General features: G+C 41.8%; 1 protein-coding gene across 2 annotated transcripts; it reads left to right on the top strand.

Moving 5' to 3' along the window:
* The first annotated feature begins 130 nt into the window (after window positions 1–130).
* On the top strand, window positions 131–17,757 carry kdm3b (lysine (K)-specific demethylase 3B). 2 transcript variants are annotated; one of them, XM_034542908.1, is made up of 25 exons: window positions 131–611; window positions 5,618–5,785; window positions 6,509–6,622; window positions 6,842–6,947; window positions 7,320–7,444; window positions 7,682–7,735; window positions 7,883–8,581; window positions 8,690–9,887; window positions 9,963–10,179; window positions 10,333–10,547; window positions 10,671–10,823; window positions 10,984–11,091; window positions 11,221–11,348; window positions 11,447–11,744; window positions 11,855–12,108; window positions 12,304–12,576; window positions 12,711–12,882; window positions 12,999–13,089; window positions 13,603–13,733; window positions 13,831–13,950; window positions 14,238–14,261; window positions 15,683–15,822; window positions 16,144–16,320; window positions 16,445–16,579; window positions 16,892–17,757. In XM_034542908.1, exons 1-25 carry the CDS (start codon window positions 402–404, stop codon window positions 16,970–16,972), a joined length of 5,391 nt encoding a protein of 1,796 aa, XP_034398799.1. In that variant the 5' UTR covers window positions 131–401; the 3' UTR covers window positions 16,973–17,757. The 2 variants fall into 2 exon arrangements, with proteins under 2 accessions (XP_034398799.1, XP_034398798.1); XM_034542907.1 differs by having other exon boundaries at window positions 11,444–11,744.
* The last annotated feature ends 909 nt before the right edge of the window (window positions 17,758–18,666 follow it).

Raw genomic sequence — 18,666 nt, 5'->3', positions numbered from 1 at the left:
TTAGCAGCGTTACCACTGCGGGACATCTTAAAACTAAACCACAGGGCAAAACGTCACCCCAGACGTGATTCACGGGACGGTGTCCAGAGGGCGCTGTTTCCACGCGCTTGCTTTCTATCTCCGCAGTGCTGCCTGTCGACGAGGAGTGCGTTTGATTGTTGCAGGGCTCAATGGCGGACAGAGCAGGATAGTCGCGTTAGCACCGAGGACAATAACATCTCGACTGAGTGAATTCCCGGCGTGACCTGGTCCGCTGCTGCGTCCCCCCACGGGTGCAACGTTTGTAAGGCGCTCTCTCCTTTAGTAGAAAGTCGCTGCAGCTGTTTTCTGCTCGTCTTCTTGAGTTCCCGAGCGGATAAGTTATCCGTTCATGGTGGCTCACTGACGGCAGCTAGCAAGCAATGGAGGTCTCACTTGAACTGGTAGGAAAGCGTCTGCTTTTGCTCCTCGACGACGGTAGGTCTGCGAATGGTTCGGAGCCGGAGCCGGCTGCGTGGTCCCGGGACTGGCTCCGGGGCACGGTGCGGGCAGTGAGCGTCATCGGCCTGCAGGTCCCGGAGGTTAGCGGGGAAGAGGCGACAACAACACCCGCTGCTGCTGCGGGGCTGACGGTCAGTGTTTACATACGAGAGAGGACGCTCTGCGTGGATAAATACACACTAACGGATGTGTATAGCGTGTAGACCACCTCTTAAGTCGGCCTTTAACACTACTTAACGCCGGTTTAACCGTCAACGTTGTAACGTTTGTTGGCAGGTAACGTGAACTCGCGCAAGCTAACGTTACAAGTTGTGGGCGAAGCTAAACTCGAGGCCGGGGATTCTCTGGCCTTTGCTTTGTTCGCTTTTTTTCCTCTTGGTAACAAATGACATTAAGCTCTACCAGAGATTATTGTAACCTCGTAGCATTACGGTTTAAAACACAGATGCGACAGAGATAACAAGTCGTACACGATATTGAAACCAATCGCTGGTTGAATAACGGCGTTAGCTCGTAGGTTTCCTTCTAGCGTTAGTTTAGTTAAAGGCCTCACAAGTTCATACGAGGGTGAACAAGGAATCCCTCCGACTTCACTGTGGGGGTCCAGATTAGTACATGTTCAGTCCAACGCACATGTGTGTAATATAATAACCTCTTAAATGTAGTTTTAGTTAATATTTTGCAGGGTTGATAACTGCAGAGCGACTTTTGGGTGAGATGTGTACATGTGGGGTGGTGGTGGGTGACGTCTCGTCAAACACTAAACGGACTCTTTTACAACATAATATTACAATAGTAAGCAATTACCAAGTAACTTTAATACAAATGGTTGATTAATCTAGTATAAACACTTTATTTGGACATTACTTTAAGGAGATTTAAAGGGATAACATGTACATATAATACAATTGTGATGTATCAAAACCTAGGTTTATTGAATTACAAATCAAATGGTTTGAAATAATGTTGAGTTACAATTACATTAATGTTCTTTGTCTTTGATAATTAAACAAAGTTAAATAAATGTTTTTTTCAAGGAAAATAATTAGTATTGGTCCTTTTTATGTTGTTGCAGAAGTACCATTTTTATTAGTGTCAAACAAAACAATTAAACTGAGATTTCCTCCCTGTAAAATAAGAAGGTGCACGTTTATCTTTTGAGAAACAACATTGGCTTTCTCATCTGAGGTGTGCAATAACAGAAACTGGAGAAATTAGGTCCACCAATGAAGTAAACATTAATAGGACTCTGGCTTCAATAGATATTATGCTTACATTTACCTATCAGATTCCCACAACTCTACAGACGTTTGTGAATTGATCTCAACCATTTAGACCAAATGCCAGTTTTCTTATGTTACACGAGCATGACAAATAACCACCATGACAACTGGATTGTGCAGGAATGGTCAATTCTTACATTTTAAAAGAGGCTTTGTTTGGACGCTTGATTCAGTAGTCCGTGAATAAGCTGGCAGTGCAGATTCTTGGCAGGAAGAATTTACATGCATTTTGGATACAGCTTAGTATAGTGCTGGGTAATATGGATCAAAAATCATGTTGGGGTATTTGTAAGCCAAAGTCATTTCAAACAGTGAATACAATGCAAATCAAGGTTTCCCCTTGTTAAATAATATACAGCTGCAAAGCATTGACAAAAAAAAATTATAAAGACAAATGAGAGTATAAATATAGGTTTTCCTCTCCTGCTTAACAAAATACACAGCTGGGCTAATAACAATACAAATGTAATGGGAACAAAAATAACAGCAGGTATACCCTGTTTAAGAAGTGGCACCAACAATATTTTGGAGCACCACCTACATTTTTCAAATTAGGCTTTTTAGTTTGAACTTTGTAGGTAGAGTAACAAAGGTGTTGTGCATTAAGAACAAATGAATATTCATAGAGGAAGTTGGTCAATTGATTAATTGCGGAGGAAAAGACCTCACCAGCGTAAACACTGGGTCCGCAACATAACCTCAATGGCGTACATCTTTGGTGCGACGAGTAGGCACACCATCTATGTATACAAGTATATATTTTCTGATTGCCGTCTTAGTTCTAAATAGTGGAGTACAATATATTATGCCGTTAAAACGGCATAAGCGAATACCATAACATATTCAATATATAAAGACAGCAGAGCAGCCAGCAGGTGATAACGGGTATAATGTTTTCTCTGTGGCATTGTTCTCGTCAACGATTAATGACTCACTAAACCTGAATGTTTTCCCTTCCATTGAAGAGATATGCTTCTCCCTGGCTGCTCATCATCACTACTTGCAGGATTGTTTCCGGACAGTTGGAAAAGCTGTCACGCTTAGTCATTTTGAAAGCGCAACAGGCAATGGTATAATCATTATCACTTACTTTGACCAGTGGTGTACCTTCATCCCTCAGTCAGTTACTCAGTGACAGTTAGAAAGAAAATAAATAATAAAAATGTAACCAGCAGGTCCAGATGCACGTAAAAGTATACTAAAGAGTAAAGCCTGCATGACAGTCATAAAATAAAAAACAAATATCTTAAATGAAAACAAGAAGAGGTCTTTTACAGCTGAGTCCTGCTCCAGATGTTTAGTGAGTTGAACAGGTGCAGATCGGCGCACGATGACACTAATTGAGGCACAGACACGACTACTGTGTCGAATATGTTTGATGGAAAGAAAATATGCAGTTTACTCAAGTTTTATTATTTCTCCTCTTGAATATGATTTAAGATTTAGTTGTGGCAGATTTTTCAGATTCACAATACGTATCTTCAGAATTTGTACTGTGGAATATTGTGCAAGAAAATATCCCTCCACCCTTAATTAATATGGAAGTATGGCGCAAGAATATCAGGACATCGGATTCTGTCAATATCACCCAACCCTAGTTTTGTGTCACATTCTTTACTGATCTCTTTATTGTACCAGCCAGACAGCAGTGTCACCCAGTTAGTGTAGACATGACTATAAAAGCACAATACTTCTGTCGTACTTTATAACACCTTTTAGGGATTCGATTGTTGGTCTTTTTAGTAGTCTAGACGTATGTAGAAATATCCAGTGATATCTAATGAAGAGCTACAGGGTATTTATTGTTGAATATTGACACTGAAAGCTAAACATGTAAATGTCCATTTATTGGTTAACTTTTACTCCTCCTTTCCTATGCCATCCCGAACAAAATGGAAATCTCCTAACACCAACTACTTCCAGTAATCAGCCAGAGGCATTCATCAATGGGTGTCGGATTAGTTTTGTCCAGGTAGCGGTCATCTTTAACGGACTATTCGTCTCTCACAACCTCTGCTCAGGACGAGTGTTGAGAGAATGATCTTGTGCAGTGGAAGGAAGGTGCACACGAGTACCTGAAAGTAAAATTTAAGTTTCAGTTTAAATTGAACTTTTCTTTCTCGCGCATAACATTACCACCCGGAATTTGTATAAATCTGATTTGACTACAAGCAACGACTGTGGGTGTCAGGCAGACTGATAAAGACCAGTCGGTCTCTCACAGTTTGCTCTGTTAAAGAACGCAGCTGTTGTCAATAGTTTAGCTGTTTCTGTGTTTTTATTTCACTTAAAGAGCCGACTAAACCTCTGCTGTGGACTTAACAACCGCAACAACTAGGAGCTGTCATGGTGTCTTCAGTCAGTGTGATAACAGTCAATAGTACAAATCGCACACACATTGTTGTCAAGTTTACTTTGTGACTTTTTGTAGTAGTTCATTTAGATTTTGAAATCTTGGCTAAGAAGTGTTGTTCAGTTTTGTTATCTATTATAAATCTATGCATATCAGTTCTATTCTGTTAATTTGACATAAAAAGGAGGGTGCATAGTTAAAATATCTGGCATAAAGAATGAACTTTCAGTCAGAATAAAGTACTGCGTTAAAACAGTGCAGGGGTCTACATGTGTGGGGGCAAGTTGTTTGTGACAATGACACATGAAATACAATCCAGGAAGTCAAGTTTGAGGAAGAGATTACTGGGTTAAGAATTAGGTTTGTAGTATCACAGACAGAATGGCCTGCTGGGATTATGCATTGCAGCAGAAGGTGAACCAGATTCTACTTTTTTTTGACAGACAACCCTACGTTGTTTTGCCAGAGCCTCCTCTGCTGTCATCCCAGCTGCACCAATGAACCGGCTCCGTTCAAATGAATAGGAGGGCTGCGTTTTTCTCACAGGGGTACTCTCGCGTGAACGCACCCTCAACTCAGAACTGCTCCATGGCATGCACGGCCAATAAGGTTGTGGTTGTTCTTGGGTTGTTCTTTGCATTTCACTGGTATGTCTGTCAGAGTAAATTGACAGGACTGTCATCCTCACTGAAACTACCCTGGATAAAATAATATTTAATAATATCTTCGACTCAGACATTTGTAACTAACTGACTAATATCTCAGTCCACTCAAGTTGAGGTTCTCTGGTGCGTATAATCTTCTCGCACATTTTGGAACAAACTGGAATACAGGTGCAAATTGGTTCAGCCACATCTACAGGCTATGATAATTATCATTCTGGATATGGATGAATGTAATAATAGGAAATAATACAGCAGATTACACATTGAATAGATATGCTTTGATACACTTTAAATCAGCAAATACCATTAACTGAATGTTGCCATTTTTAAAGGCTGTGTCTGTCATTTTAAGACAGTTTATCATCAACTGTTAATTTTAAACCAGAGCAGCTAGATAACTAATGATTGATAGGCACTCCTCCTGTGATCCTTCCAGGTGGTCTGTTCATGTGAGTCCTAGTTCTATGCAACATTAAGTGTGTTATCCAACTCTTGCACTAACAGTAAACAGGCCACTCTGTCTTGCATTAAATGTGCTCAAGACAAATGATCATATCATCATTGTACCAGTGACATTTACAAACTTGCTGTAGATGCCAGATTCTGTCAGGCTGTAATAAAAGAAACAGCACTGTTGGCGTGGGCAGATAGTAGCTTGCCAGTCTATTTGCAGTAATTCGTTTTTTTTGTTAAGTTACATTCATTACTACTTTCATTGTATACTGCATTTTATATTTATTTGATTTGCCATAGTTGCAGTTACCGAGGAAGCTGTCTCGTATCACTTTACAGTCCTTACGTTTATGTTCCGCTTCTTTCTTTTTTTCCACCTGCAGGTATTTGTGGAGTTTGAGAACGCTTTGCAGCGCTGTTCTTGGGTGCAAGTGTTTGACAAGGGGGTGAAAGCCGTGTTGGTGGAAGACTCTATTGTTTGGGCCAGTCGAAGTGATGGGAGTACCGGGACTGCTGGAGCCCCGGCATCATCCACAGCCTGGCCTGCTCTGGTGAGTCAAGCCTTGAAACAATCTGGGTTAACTTCTGAAATGCGGAACAAGCTTCAGGACAAGGCCAACCAAATAGACTCAAAGATGTTTGAGCAGTGATTCAATTTGTGTTGACTTCTTATTACTAATTTTAAATAACAAAATGTTCACACTTTTCAAAACGTTGATGCAAGAAAGTCCACGTTCTTTTGACGGTGATGATATCAAGGAAGAATGCACAGGTTGGATTTATAGTGTGTACGTGTAATCTTGTATCTTGTGTGGACAACATCAATTGAAAAGAAATTGGATAACGGCTGATATGAATTTCATCCATGCATTTGAAATGAAATTTGCACTTTGGACTAAACCCCGATATAGGCTACAGATGCTTTTCACTGCCCAGGCCCACCCTCCCCACTCAGACTTTCCATAGAAATCCATAGTCGCACTCCAGTTCACCCTTCAGCTTGAATGGTTGTTTTGAATTGTTTGTGCCCAATGCAGACAGTCCTTTGGCTCTGCTTGTGTGTTCATGTGGGTATTATGACTGGAAACACAGGAATCAGATATGACTCACTCTAACATGACTACAAAATTCAAGGCATGATGAGCTCTGGTGTACATTTAGCCTATATGTTTTGAATTACATTTAGAGATGTGAGAATGTCATTTTCCTGTTGAATTTAATGCAAATAACAAGTCAACAGTCAAAGAATTTCATGTTGTTCACTCTTTCATCAGGTCTTCCGCTCCTTGGTGGACAGAGTGGGTTTAGGATCGTTGGTTCCTGTGGAGTATTTTGGAAACAAGAACTTTGAGTTCCTACCTGATAACAAAACTGTCCAGAGGTTTGAGGTGTGTACTTTTGTATTGCAGTATGTTAAACTTTTTTTAGTAGTGTTAAGTGCTGGAACTATTAGTTTATTTGTTAAAATTAAAAGTTTGTTATCATGCCAGGATTATTTAGGATATTATGTAGGATATTTATCAAAACTTTATTGGACAGGATATTTGTTATTTTTTTGCCATTTAAAAATATATATATACCACCGTGTGGTTTGTGTCCTTATGCAGGTTGATAAAGACATAAGACACCCGTTGCTGTTGGAGCAGCCCTCACTGCAGACTGCCATTTCCAGCTGGCGTGCTGACTTTGAACTGCAGGAGATCTTCAGAAAGGGTAAGACTCAACCTTTTTTCCATATTATTTGAAATGCTTAAACTGGGCATTTGTCATCAAATGTTGGTAACAAAATGATGTTGAGCACTGAAAACATACAGATGGACTAACAACAGTGATCGTACAGTGACCGTTCTGATGCATAAAATGTTGATGAAACATAGCATGAACGCAATATGCAAAGATTTGATAACGGATAAATCAGCTTGGAGTGTAATGGTCATCTTGTGTTGCATTAGAAACTTGCTAGATTGAGAGACTTTCAGGCCTTTATCATCTTCACGTCTGTGGTATTGTTGACTTGTTATGTGAGGCGTTTCATTTAAATCTGCCAGAATGTAACTCTCCTTTTTTCCCTGTTCCGGCCTTCAGGTTCATACACTATTCAAGGACGCAGGGTTCGCGTGTACCAGCCAGAGTTTGAGGAATGCTGGGCTTCAGGACTGGTCTCGCAGCACGACCCGATCTCACACATTATGGAGATTACCATAGATAAGGTAACAACCAAAGCTTATGTTACGTGTTGAATTGGGATGCAAATTGTATCAGATACTTAAGGATCTAAATACCAAAACAAATAAGCGATACAATATCAAACAAATGCTTCCTGGAATGGGCGAATGCCAAAAGTAAAACTGAAAATTCAGAATGAAGTAAATCTAGTGGTGGATTGACAGTACTGCCAGTTATGGTGTGCAAGAATTTCGCTTAAATACCATCTTTTTTTGCTATAGGGCGAAAATCAGACAGTAGATCCTCGCGTAATACATGTCATGCTGGCAGAGGAGGTAAGGTTGTCACATTATCTATCTGTACTTCGTAATTGGTTGCACTGAATTGTACCTGTATCTTCCCTTTGGGGGTCAATAAATTATTACTGTGTATTAGAACGGATTTTCGTGTTAACAGAATTACTTCTTGTACTACCTTTTTAGCTTGGTAAGAATGGGCGGCGAAGGAAGGACAGTGAAACAATGAAAGGTGACTGTGGACGCAGACGTAGGACTGCCTCTGAAGGTGATGATGACTTGAACTTGAAGCGTTTTAAAGGAGCAGTAGATGCGGGAGCTGATGGGCAAAAATGTGGCGACTCCAACAAAATGCCAGCAGAAGGGATGGGGATCTGGGGAGGAGACTCTGCAGAAAGAGTCAGCAGCACAACCAAAAATGGAAGCTCTTCAGAAGGAACCTTTGCTCAGGGCAGAGTGTCGTCCCCAAACACCAACTCCTCACTCCAGATGGACCAATCGAATGCTACTCCTCGTCATCCTGCCCATGTCAAAGAAAATGGGCGCTCACTCTCCACACAAGGAGCAGCAGATTCCACCACTGCAGTTACTCACACCCCCACCCCTCCCCCCCTGAAACCAGCCCCCTCTCCCTTCTCCACCACATCTTTCCCCTCGCTAGGCCAGATGCCAAGCCTGGTCCCTGGAGCTCCAGTCCCCAAGGCCTCTCCAGCCCCTCAACCGGACCGAGATGAGGCCTTCCAATCAGCTTATTCGAAAACAGCTGCTCTTGTTTCCCCAGGGCCTGTCACCATTTCTTGGTCGCACGACAGCGGCCCAAGTGTGGCACTTTCTGCGTCTGTGGGCTTTAGTCCTAAAGCCCCCACCTGGGGAAGCCAGACTGAGGTAAGACAATCCATATGATCAATACCATTATATGATGCCTTTTCAAGTCATCACAGTTTTGTTTTCTGGTATTAATATCATCTTACTGTACATTGTTTTGTTTCCCAGGGCTCCAAAACGGCATCAGGCTTTTGTTTGCCCCAGACTGTGCCCACGGCTTCTGTATTTGGAGATGTTACCTCTCAGACCAATGGCGCTCCTACCACTACGACTGCCTCACAGGACACTCCCAGGCCCTTTGGCTTTGGCTTTGGCGGAGCAAAGAACGAGACACAATCCAAACAAGACCAAAACTTGTTTTTCCAGTGCATGACCCAGAATTCTGGATCCAGCCCAAGTCCAGCTGCTGGTCCGACCCAGTCCAAGGACACTAATTACTTCACCGCAGTGTCTGAAAGCTTGAGTAAAGAGCCCCCTAGCCTTTTCAAGCCTACAACCTCCACTGAAGGGCTGAAAAAGCCTGAGCAGCCCAAAGTGCCTGAGAGCCATTCATCAGGAAATGGTGTGCTCAACAAATCTTCATTGGCCTTCCAGGGCATGGGTGGCTCTGCAGGAGGAAGAGGTTCTGGTATAAATGTTGGTGGTCTGACAGGGGCTGCTGGAGCTTCTCAAAGTATGTCTAAGAAGAGCAGTAATGGGACTTCTGTGGGAGGCTTAGGGCTGCAATCTGGTTTTAATACTTCAGATAGCCACCAGAACCTTTTTCTGCAGGCCTCCAAAGAGCCTGCTAATCCATTTCTGGCATATGGGGACAAAACCTCCCACACCTCCTTTGCTGGCCTCACTGGGGCTGAGCCGCAGACCCTTGGCCATGCCTCAGACAGCAAGCCAAACCTTTTCACCATGGCAGAGCCACCGAAGGGGATTTTATCTTCCTCTTTCCCAGTGCTCTCAGCAGCTGCTTCACCCAGCTCTTCTTCCTCTCCAGCACCAATCTCATCACAGAGGTCACAGAGTGATGGGACTGTGACAAAGGAGGCACTAGAGGCTGGAGAGATGCCTACATCCACCTCAGGCTGCCCCATGTTTGGAAGCACTGGTCCTGGTGGAATGGAGGAGGTCCCTGTGTCCTTTGACCAGAGCCAATCTCAGAAGTTTACCCTGGAGGAAAGAGGCCAATCCTCAAAACGTGACTCTGACTCTAGCAGCAACAGTGACCTGTCAGACCTAAGTGATAATGAAGAGGGCCCTGAGAAAGGCCAAATCCCAGGAGGACCTCTTCACCCTGCCAAGGATGGGGCAATGTTGCAGAAAGCTAAAATCCAAGGGGCTGCTAAAGGCCGGCCACGTAACAAGCCTTTCAAAGGTAAGTCTTGTCCACTCTTTCTCGTTTGTGGTGACAAGCGAAGAAATATAATTAACACTGATTTGTTTCCCCCAGTGGGCCAGTCTGTACTAAAAGACCAGAGCAAAGTGCGTCGTCTGAAGCAGTCTGGTGAGTCCTTTCTCCAGGATGGCTCCTGCATCAATGTTGCCCCTCACTTGCACAAGTGCCGTGAGTGCCGCCTGGAGCGCTACCGTAAATATCGTACTACAGGCGAAGATAGTGATGATGATCACGACCCAAATGTGTCCTGTCGGTTCTTCCACTTCAGAAGGTACATGTTTATATGCTTGTGCTGCTCAATGTCTTGCTTTGTGGTTCTGAGTGTTTAGAGAAAAAGTCATAGAGGGGCAAAGAATAGAGGAAGCAATCATCAATCAAGCATGATGTGTTACTGAATTAATTCTTTTTTTCTTCCCATGACCAGGTTGGCTTTCACTCGTAAAGGTGTACTGCGTGTGGAGGGCTTCCTGAGTCCTCAGCAGAGCGATTCCATGGCCATGGGTCTGTGGCTACCTGCACCAGCTGTCCTAGAGGGCCTTGACCTTGATACATCCAAGTACATCCTGGCCAATGTGGGAGACCAGTTCTGTCAATTGGTCATGTCTGAAAAGGAGGCCATGATGATGGTGGAACCTCACCGTGAGTATAAAGACATGGTTTTATTCACTTTTAATGTTTTATCTTGTCCTACATTTTGTCTCAAGACTCATCCTGTCAAATGTGTCTATTTTAATCCTCTTTTTTTCTTGGTCTGTCCTTCAGAGAAAGTGGCGTGGAAACGTGCCGTGCGAGGTGTCAGAGAAATGTGTGACGTGTGTGAGACCACCCTGTTCAACATTCACTGGGTGTGTCGCAAGTGTGGCTTTGGAGTGTGTCTGGACTGCTATCGGCTCCGTAGGAACAGGCCAAGGGAGGGTGAGTCAATACTGAATGACATTCAGGGAGCTTTTAGAGTTGTTACCAGTTCACTACTATTAAAATAATACAAACAAGTGATAACAGGGTTATTACTTTGTGAGATATTTTGAGGTTGAGTGTGTTGGAAACACACAGGTTATTATGTTCTTTCCTTCAGATGTAGATGAAGGTCCGGAGGATGAGGTTTTCTCTTGGTTGAAGTGTGCCAAAGGCCAACCTCACGAGCCACAGAACCTTATGCCTACGCAGATTATACCTGGGACAGGTAACATGTACATTCTGATTGAATCATAAATCTATCAATCCCTACCACAAGCATTAAGTAATTAGATATAATATTGTATTGATACAGTAAGAGTTGTAAGGATTGTTTTGTTTGCCTTTCTCCTTTTAGCGCTTTACAACATAGGTGACATGGTGCACTCAGCGAGAGGCAAGTGGGGTATTAAGGCTAATTGTCCCTGTACCAGTCGACACACTAAGCCTCTAGTACGCCCTGGTGCCCCCAATGGGATTTCACAGGTACGGTTGTGCCACATATGTTTTTAGTTCTCCATATCTGCATTCTGAAAAGTGTTCAACTTGAAGGCTTTAATGTCTGGTTGTGCTTGTCTCAGCAGTCTACAACAGGTAGTAGTGGAATCCTCGCAGGTGCAGCGTCTGGTATTTGCATCACCCTAAAATCAGAGGGAGAAACATCAGCCATCAAAACGGAAACTACGCAAACAGCAGCGCCATCAGACAGTGGGGGAGGAGAAAGTGTGGGCAGTGTCAGTAACTCAACCAGTGGTACATCCTCCCCCTGTAACCTCATCCAGTCCTCTGCCAAGGAGTCTCGCTCATCGGGCGAGGGCAACACCTCTGCTCTGCACTGGCTGGCAGACTTGGCTACACAGAAAGCCAAGGATGACACCAAGGGTAAGTAGGAAAGAGGAAATGCTGAATCAGTGTATTCTGAGTGCATGAGAAACCTCTAAATCAATATTAAAGTTGAAGTTACATCCCTATCCTCTTGCCATTTCTTCCAGAATCCGGTTCTCTGCGCTCCATGATGAGTCGAGACAGCCGGCCTCCCTTTGGCCTGGACTCACTCAGTGCCCTGTCAAAGCCTTCTGCTTCCAGTCCTAAGCTATTTAACAGTCTGTTACTGGGCTCCAGCATGACCCAGTCCAAACCTGAGGGGTCCAGTCTCCGGGATCTGCTCAACTCTGGACCGGGAAAGCTCCCCCAGGGGCCTGGAGAGAGTGGGGTGCCATTCCCTTCTGTATTTACCTCAACAGGGGTACGTGGAAAGCTCAACACATTTATACTAAAAAGCCAATCAGCAAGATCACTTTCTGATTGAAAAATGTATAAGTTGTAAGAAAACTACAAATACAATGTCACACTTTTCCCTTTGGTATGCATAGTTAAATATGGAAAGCATAATATTATTGGCATATTATTTTCCTAAAGTTAAAGTGGTTTTGTCTGTTAGAGTGACAAGCTGAAGAGCAGCCTCCCAAACTTCCTGGATCACATCATCGCCTCCGTTGTGGAGACCAAGAAGGCAGAAGGCCGTCGGACCGGGGCGTCTGAGGGCGGCGAGCTCGGTGTTTTGGGCAGCCGCAAAGACGGAGTAATGGGCCTTAGTGTTTTGGAACCACATACCTCACATTCCTGGCTCTGTGACGGACGGCTCCTCTGCCTACAGGACCCCAGCAACAGCAACAACTGGAAAATCTTCAGAGAGTGCTGGAAGCAGGGACAAGTAAGAACCACAATTAGTAAAACTCCTGAGGCATCTGGCAGCAACATGATGGAGCTGCACAAGAAAGATTGCTGTTTGAGATACACGGGTTGAAACTTAATTCTCATCTGTCTAATCTCTTCTCTTGTGTGCAGCCCGTGTTGGTGTCAGGGATACATAAACGCCTGAAAGGTGATTTGTGGCGGCCTGATGCCTTCAGTAGGGAGTTTGGAGACCAGGACGTAGACCTCGTCAACTGTAGGAACTGTGCTATCATTTCTGATGTGAAGGTCCGAGACTTCTGGGACGGCTTCGAGGTTATCTCTAGTGAGTGTACAAACTATATTATTGTTTGCTTTATTAATTGATGCCCAAGGCACTGTGTTATTTTAGTTTAAGGTTCTTTCAGATATGTCAGCTAATATGTTTTTCTGTGAATGCAGAGCGACTTCAAGATAGTGAGGGCAAGCCCATGGTGTTGAAATTAAAGGATTGGCCACCAGGTGAAGACTTCAGGGACATGATGCCCACACGGTGAGGGTCCCAGCAACATGTTGCTGCTCATGTTTTCTATGCATTTGCTCACCAACCAAGCTACCTGCTTCATTCCCAGAGTGGTTTCCAACTATGTATCATACTAATAACATACAATAATGTATATTCTTTAGGCTAACCACACATATGATTCATAAATATCTTGAATGCCCAAAGTCTGTTATTATTAATGGAGTTTTAGACATTTCTCACAGACCACAATGGGTATATTTATCCTTTATCATATTGTTAATATTAGTATTTCTTTGCCATTCTGGCGCATTTATGATTTGTACCTCAATTGGTACCTTCATGTTAGTATTTACATAAGCTTGTTAAATGGCAAATAACCACCGTAATTGGTCTGTTTCTTTGAGGAATATCTCAAATTACCAGTTAACCAAGTTTAAGAAAGATTGCTTTTGCTTTATTTTTGTGAAATAATTAATTATTTTTACAAAACACATTTGTGAATCTTATTTGTGTTGCAATATTCTTTCATACTTTTGCCAGGTTTGACGATCTGATGGATAACCTTCCTTTGCCCGAGTACACAAAAAGAGATGGTCGTTTAAACCTTGCTGCCCGTCTGCCCAACTTTTTTGTGCGTCCTGACCTCGGACCTAAGATGTACAACGCCTATGGTGAGAAGGATTGGCTTCGTCCCTGTCAACTCGGTTAGATCTCGCGTTCCTTTCATCTTCTCTCTCTTACTCCCTCATTGTCTTTCTTTCCACCCAGGCTTAACCTCTTCTGAAGACAGGAAAGTGGGAACCACTAATCTCCATCTGGATGTCTCTGATGCTGTCAACGTAATGGTCTATGTTGGTATCCCTCAAATAGAGGGAGACCCAGAGCAAGGTCAGTGGAGTTAAACACTCACTTTCTGCCCCTCTCTTTGTTTTGTACTGTTCTCTTTTTTCACTTCATACCAAATCCGAGACATTGTAAAAAATATATGTAGGATAAAAGAAATAACTAATGTTCAAACATTGAACATTAACCACATTGATTACTCTTGAACACTCTTAAAGATGATTGTCACAGCTGTTTTTAGTTGCTCTAGGCTTGATTGGCTTGGATAGGACACTGAAAAGACCTTTCAGTGGGTCACTCATTTACATTATGACAACATTTCTCTTTCTCAGAGGCAGATATCAATGGACGCAAAGGTCTGTAGACTTTCAATTGTATCACTTCAGTAGCATGCCCTTCTTTTTGACTAACTCCCCTTCTTCAATCCTCCGCTCCATCCTTTTGGTATTATCTGTGCTGTAGAGGCCAGAGCACTGGGACACATCTATTGGATTCTACTGTGGCATGTTTTGGTAATTTCTATGTAACGGCTTTATTAACAACTTCTATGAATAATGGATGGCAATTACATTTCGGGTTTTGGTCTTTGGAGATCCTGAATTTCTTCTTTGTAGATTAAAGGGTCGGGTGAAACATTGTGTACTGTTGTGTGTGAACATAATTGACATAAGTTCACACACAATTTCATGTAATTTACGGAATTATCTATTTTGATGAGACCAATAAGTGTCATCTATAATTGGCATCCCTATTCCCTTGCAGGCTTCCTTTCACTCAGTGACACTAGCACACACCCAAAAGTATCACCCTTTCTGTGAAAGAGTAATTGTGACTTACCAAATAATAATTAATGCAATACACACACACACACACACACACACACACACACACACAGCTAATATGTTACCTATATTGACCACCTAGCTAAATGCATACACATAGTTAGCTAGCAAAGAGAAAACTCTGGGGGAAAACATCTTTGAGCAAGTGAAGGGCAAAGGTCCACTGAAGCAAACACAGTCACTTATTATCTTTCTGAATGACTGTCAATGAGAGGTCAATGTATTGTCAGGTAGTTAGCTGCTCCGTACGATCAACCCAATGCTGTGAATGTGAATATTATGTCAGTAAATGTTATTGTCTTTTTCTTTGCCCCAGTGGTTCTCAACTGGTCCAGCCTCATGATCCACATTTGTCTGAAGTCAAAATCATTGAAAATTTGAACCATTTTAATTCTTCTTTGCACTAGAGACCATGGTCCTTTTTATGGCATTTCATGTTTTACCAAATGCTGTCTTAACGGCTTGTGATGTTTGTGTCACGTCAGCAACATAATGCAGCTACAAACAGTATTTTAAAAGTTGTGGGAAATCAGTGCACTTTAGAATGAAACTGTTAATGGCCCCCAATCCTACATTTCACTTATAGTAGACCTGCATCCTCACAAGTCATGATCCGCCAGTTGAGAACCACAGCTCTTTGCCTTTTTGTCAAACGATATGATGGATGTACATAAATTCAGTTGTTTAAGAATAATTCTATGAAACATTAGACATTCAGATTTGCTTGACAGTACCAGTCACTGGGGCATGACGTTTTAAGTCATCAAACTGGAACTAATTCAAGAGAGTAGTCTTCAATGTATTAATGTTGAATCATCAGCAACCACAGATCCAAACTTAATTTAAGAAAGAATTGTCATCATAGAAACACGGCTGATAATCCTCTGGTGCCCTGTATGTGTGTGTCTGTGTGTTGTTTCTGTTTGGTCCTTCAGAGGTCATGACCACTATTGAGGAGGGTGATGTAGATGAAATGACAAAGAGAAGGGTATACGAGGCAAAGGAAAAACCTGGAGCTCTCTGGCACATCTACGCTGCCAAGGATGCTGAGAAGATCAGAGAACTTCTCCGCAAGGTCAGCAGCCAGAAGACTTCTGTCTAAAATAGCATGTGATCTCTTGAGGTTTACACAGACAGTGATGTATTTTATGAAAAGTGCACTACCTGTAGCAGATACAATTGGGTTCTAAAAAGCAATTACCTTTCAGAAAACTCTTTGCTGGCCACCCAACATTAATTTAAGACTACATACAGTCCATACATTTATGTTTATCTGAATCCTTGGTTTTCCATCCACTACATTATTGTTTATTATACCAAGTTATCATCAGCTGGTTAGCAACAACACCCGAAGCCAATAGTGCGGTTCTTATTAATCGTGGATTATCCGTGTCAGGTGGGAGAGGAGCAGGGTCAAGAGAACCCTCCAGACCACGACCCCATTCACGACCAGAGCTGGTACTTGGACCAAGTTCTCCGCCGCAGGCTCTATGAAGAATATGGCGTCCAGGGATGGGCCATTGTACAGTTCTTAGGAGATGCCGTATTTATCCCCGCTGGAGCGCCACACCAGGTAAGACATTTCTGTGCTCTATCTAAGATGCTTGCTATTGATATCCTTTTATTTAGAGAATTGAAGACACTTAATTATCTTGTTTCATTAACATATTTCTACATTTTATGCTCTCCCCCTCTAGGTTCACAACCTGTACAGCTGTATCAAGGTGGCAGAGGACTTTGTGTCTCCTGAGCATGTAAAACACTGTTTCAGACTGACGCAAGAGTTCAGACACCTGTCCACGACTCATACAAACCACGAAGACAAGCTACAGGTTGGTGTGCTTTTCTCTCAGGATGTTTTTCAGTGTCACGTTTGAATGATGTGTTTTAAAAAAAAAGTATGCATCTGTTAACGCAACCTTTATCATCTGCTGGTGTCATTGCCAAGAGAAGTGATTCATTCAGGTTTATTAATAGCTTAGAGTAATTCAATTAAAAAGTATAAATTGATGGAAATCAATATAAAACTGAATGAATTTATACAATACAGACACGTTTGTGGCAAAATAAAAAAAGCCCTCGTCAGTGTGATGCGTGGTTTCCATGCCCTTGTTTTAACAGACTTCTTGTCATTTCTTTCTCAGGTGAAGAACATCATCTATCATGCAGTGAAGGACGCTGTTGGGACACTGAAGGCCCATGAACCTAAACTAACACGCCCTTAGTTCCTCACTTAATGTAATCCCAAAATAACCAGCCTCTGAAAACCCCCTGCCCCCACACACACACACACACACACACACACACACACACACAGTATACATTAAATACCTACACACACAAGTACAGGCTGCAGAGTACAAATATAGAGTGCAGGTTCTTTTGGGGCAGTGAAGGTCTGGGTTTGGGGAAAGAGGTTTGATTTGGGGAGGGATTAGACTGGATGGTCTAATCAGCGCTTTGATAAAGGAAGTCCTTTATCGCTGTTACACAGTACGCTCAGACTTGTCTAGTTGTTTTCCAATTATAATTTTTTGGGGGGATTAACTCTGTATTTAAGGTCAGTGTGTTTGTTCTGTTGTTTTCATTGTAAATGTTAGGGAGGTAAACGCTGATTTGCCTTTGGAGCAGAGGTTCAGCTTCCATATAAGTGACTGACAAAATGCAAGTTCTGGGCTAACTTTCCTATTTTCATGACGTTGATATTATTTTTCTTAATTAGGAGCGAGGTTAACCTGTGTTTGTAGATTTCTTTTGTTGTTGGGAGTTTTTAAACAGCTGATTGTTTCTGCCCTCTGTGGCTGTAATGAATTTGTGAAGCAGCCAGTGAGGGGAAGCAGACCAAAGTTTTGTATTTTGTTTTTTTATTTCACTTTCAGAGTAAGAAGTCTTTTCTTTTTATACACCACAAGGCAATGATCAGGAGGACTTCAGAGAGGGCAGGTTTGATTATTTTTTTTGGTCACTTATCTTTGTCTCATGGGATGAATAAACTACAGACTTCCAACAACATTGTTCAAGAATCACAATTGCAGCTGAATAGAACTACTGGCCATTAACATTGTATCAATATATATATATATATATATATATATATATATATATATATATATATATATATATATATATATATATTTTGATCTTAGCAGTCTGTTTGATTTTTCACATTAAAGTTTACAAAAACTACTGTTTGTCCACGGTTTGTTTATTACCCACAAAATCTATGCCTGTACAACAAGGGTCTCTATATAACACAAAACTATATATTTAAATGTCTAAATTAGGGCTGCGGCTAACGGCGGCTTTTTTCTCATCAATTCATCTTTTTGATAAAAAACAAAAAAATATAAGTTTACAGTAATAATAGTAAAACTGAGAAAAGCAACAAATGCTAACCATCAAGTACTTAAATAGATGGAATTTTTCTGTTAATTAACAATTAATAAAAGTAGTTGTTTCAGTACTAAATGTCTCATCTAAATATAAGGTCCTGTGGTGTTGAGAATAGTTGGTGTGTTTTCATTTTTAATTAAGTTGTGGAAGTATTACAATGTTTAATTTCTCCGAGCCATATTAACATTTTTATTCTAACAAAGCTGCTTTCATTTCCATTTTGAGTGCTGAATCTTCTTATTTTCCACTTTAACTGGCTTGATGAAGCAAATTATTGTTACAATTGTTAAATCTACCGTATGTAGCATTCAGGTGTATCTTTTGGCAGAAATGTAATATAATATAAATATGTTTTCTTTAGTGCAATAATAATCATTGTGTTTTAGATGCCTAAGAATGAGCATATGGAGCAGGTCAGAGAGGGCCACAGTGTTTGTTCAGTAGCTGAGAACAGACAAACCAAACACTGGCTCTAGCCAGGGCCATTCACTTTATCACGTGTTTGCATCAGTCATAAGAAGACCTC

This window comes from Cyclopterus lumpus, chromosome 10 (genome assembly GCF_009769545.1).
Source record: "Cyclopterus lumpus isolate fCycLum1 chromosome 10, fCycLum1.pri, whole genome shotgun sequence".
Classification (NCBI taxonomy): Eukaryota; Metazoa; Chordata; class Actinopteri; order Perciformes; family Cyclopteridae; genus Cyclopterus; species Cyclopterus lumpus.
The sequence above is the reverse complement of the archived record's forward strand: the minus strand, read 5'-3'. Positions and strand labels throughout refer to the sequence as shown.

Bases quoted from the DNA above. Each gene is read 5' to 3' on its own strand.
- kdm3b (XM_034542907.1), top strand. From the start codon at position 402: ATGGAGGTCTCACTTGAACTGGTAGGAAAGCGTCTGCTTTTGCTCCTC. The intron at 7,445-7,681 runs GTAACAACCAAA...TTTTTGCTATAG, and splicing joins TGGAGATTACCATAGATAAG to GGCGAAAATCAGACAGTAGA. The intron at 9,888-9,962 runs GTAAGTCTTGTC...TGTTTCCCCCAG, and splicing joins ACGTAACAAGCCTTTCAAAG to TGGGCCAGTCTGTACTAAAA.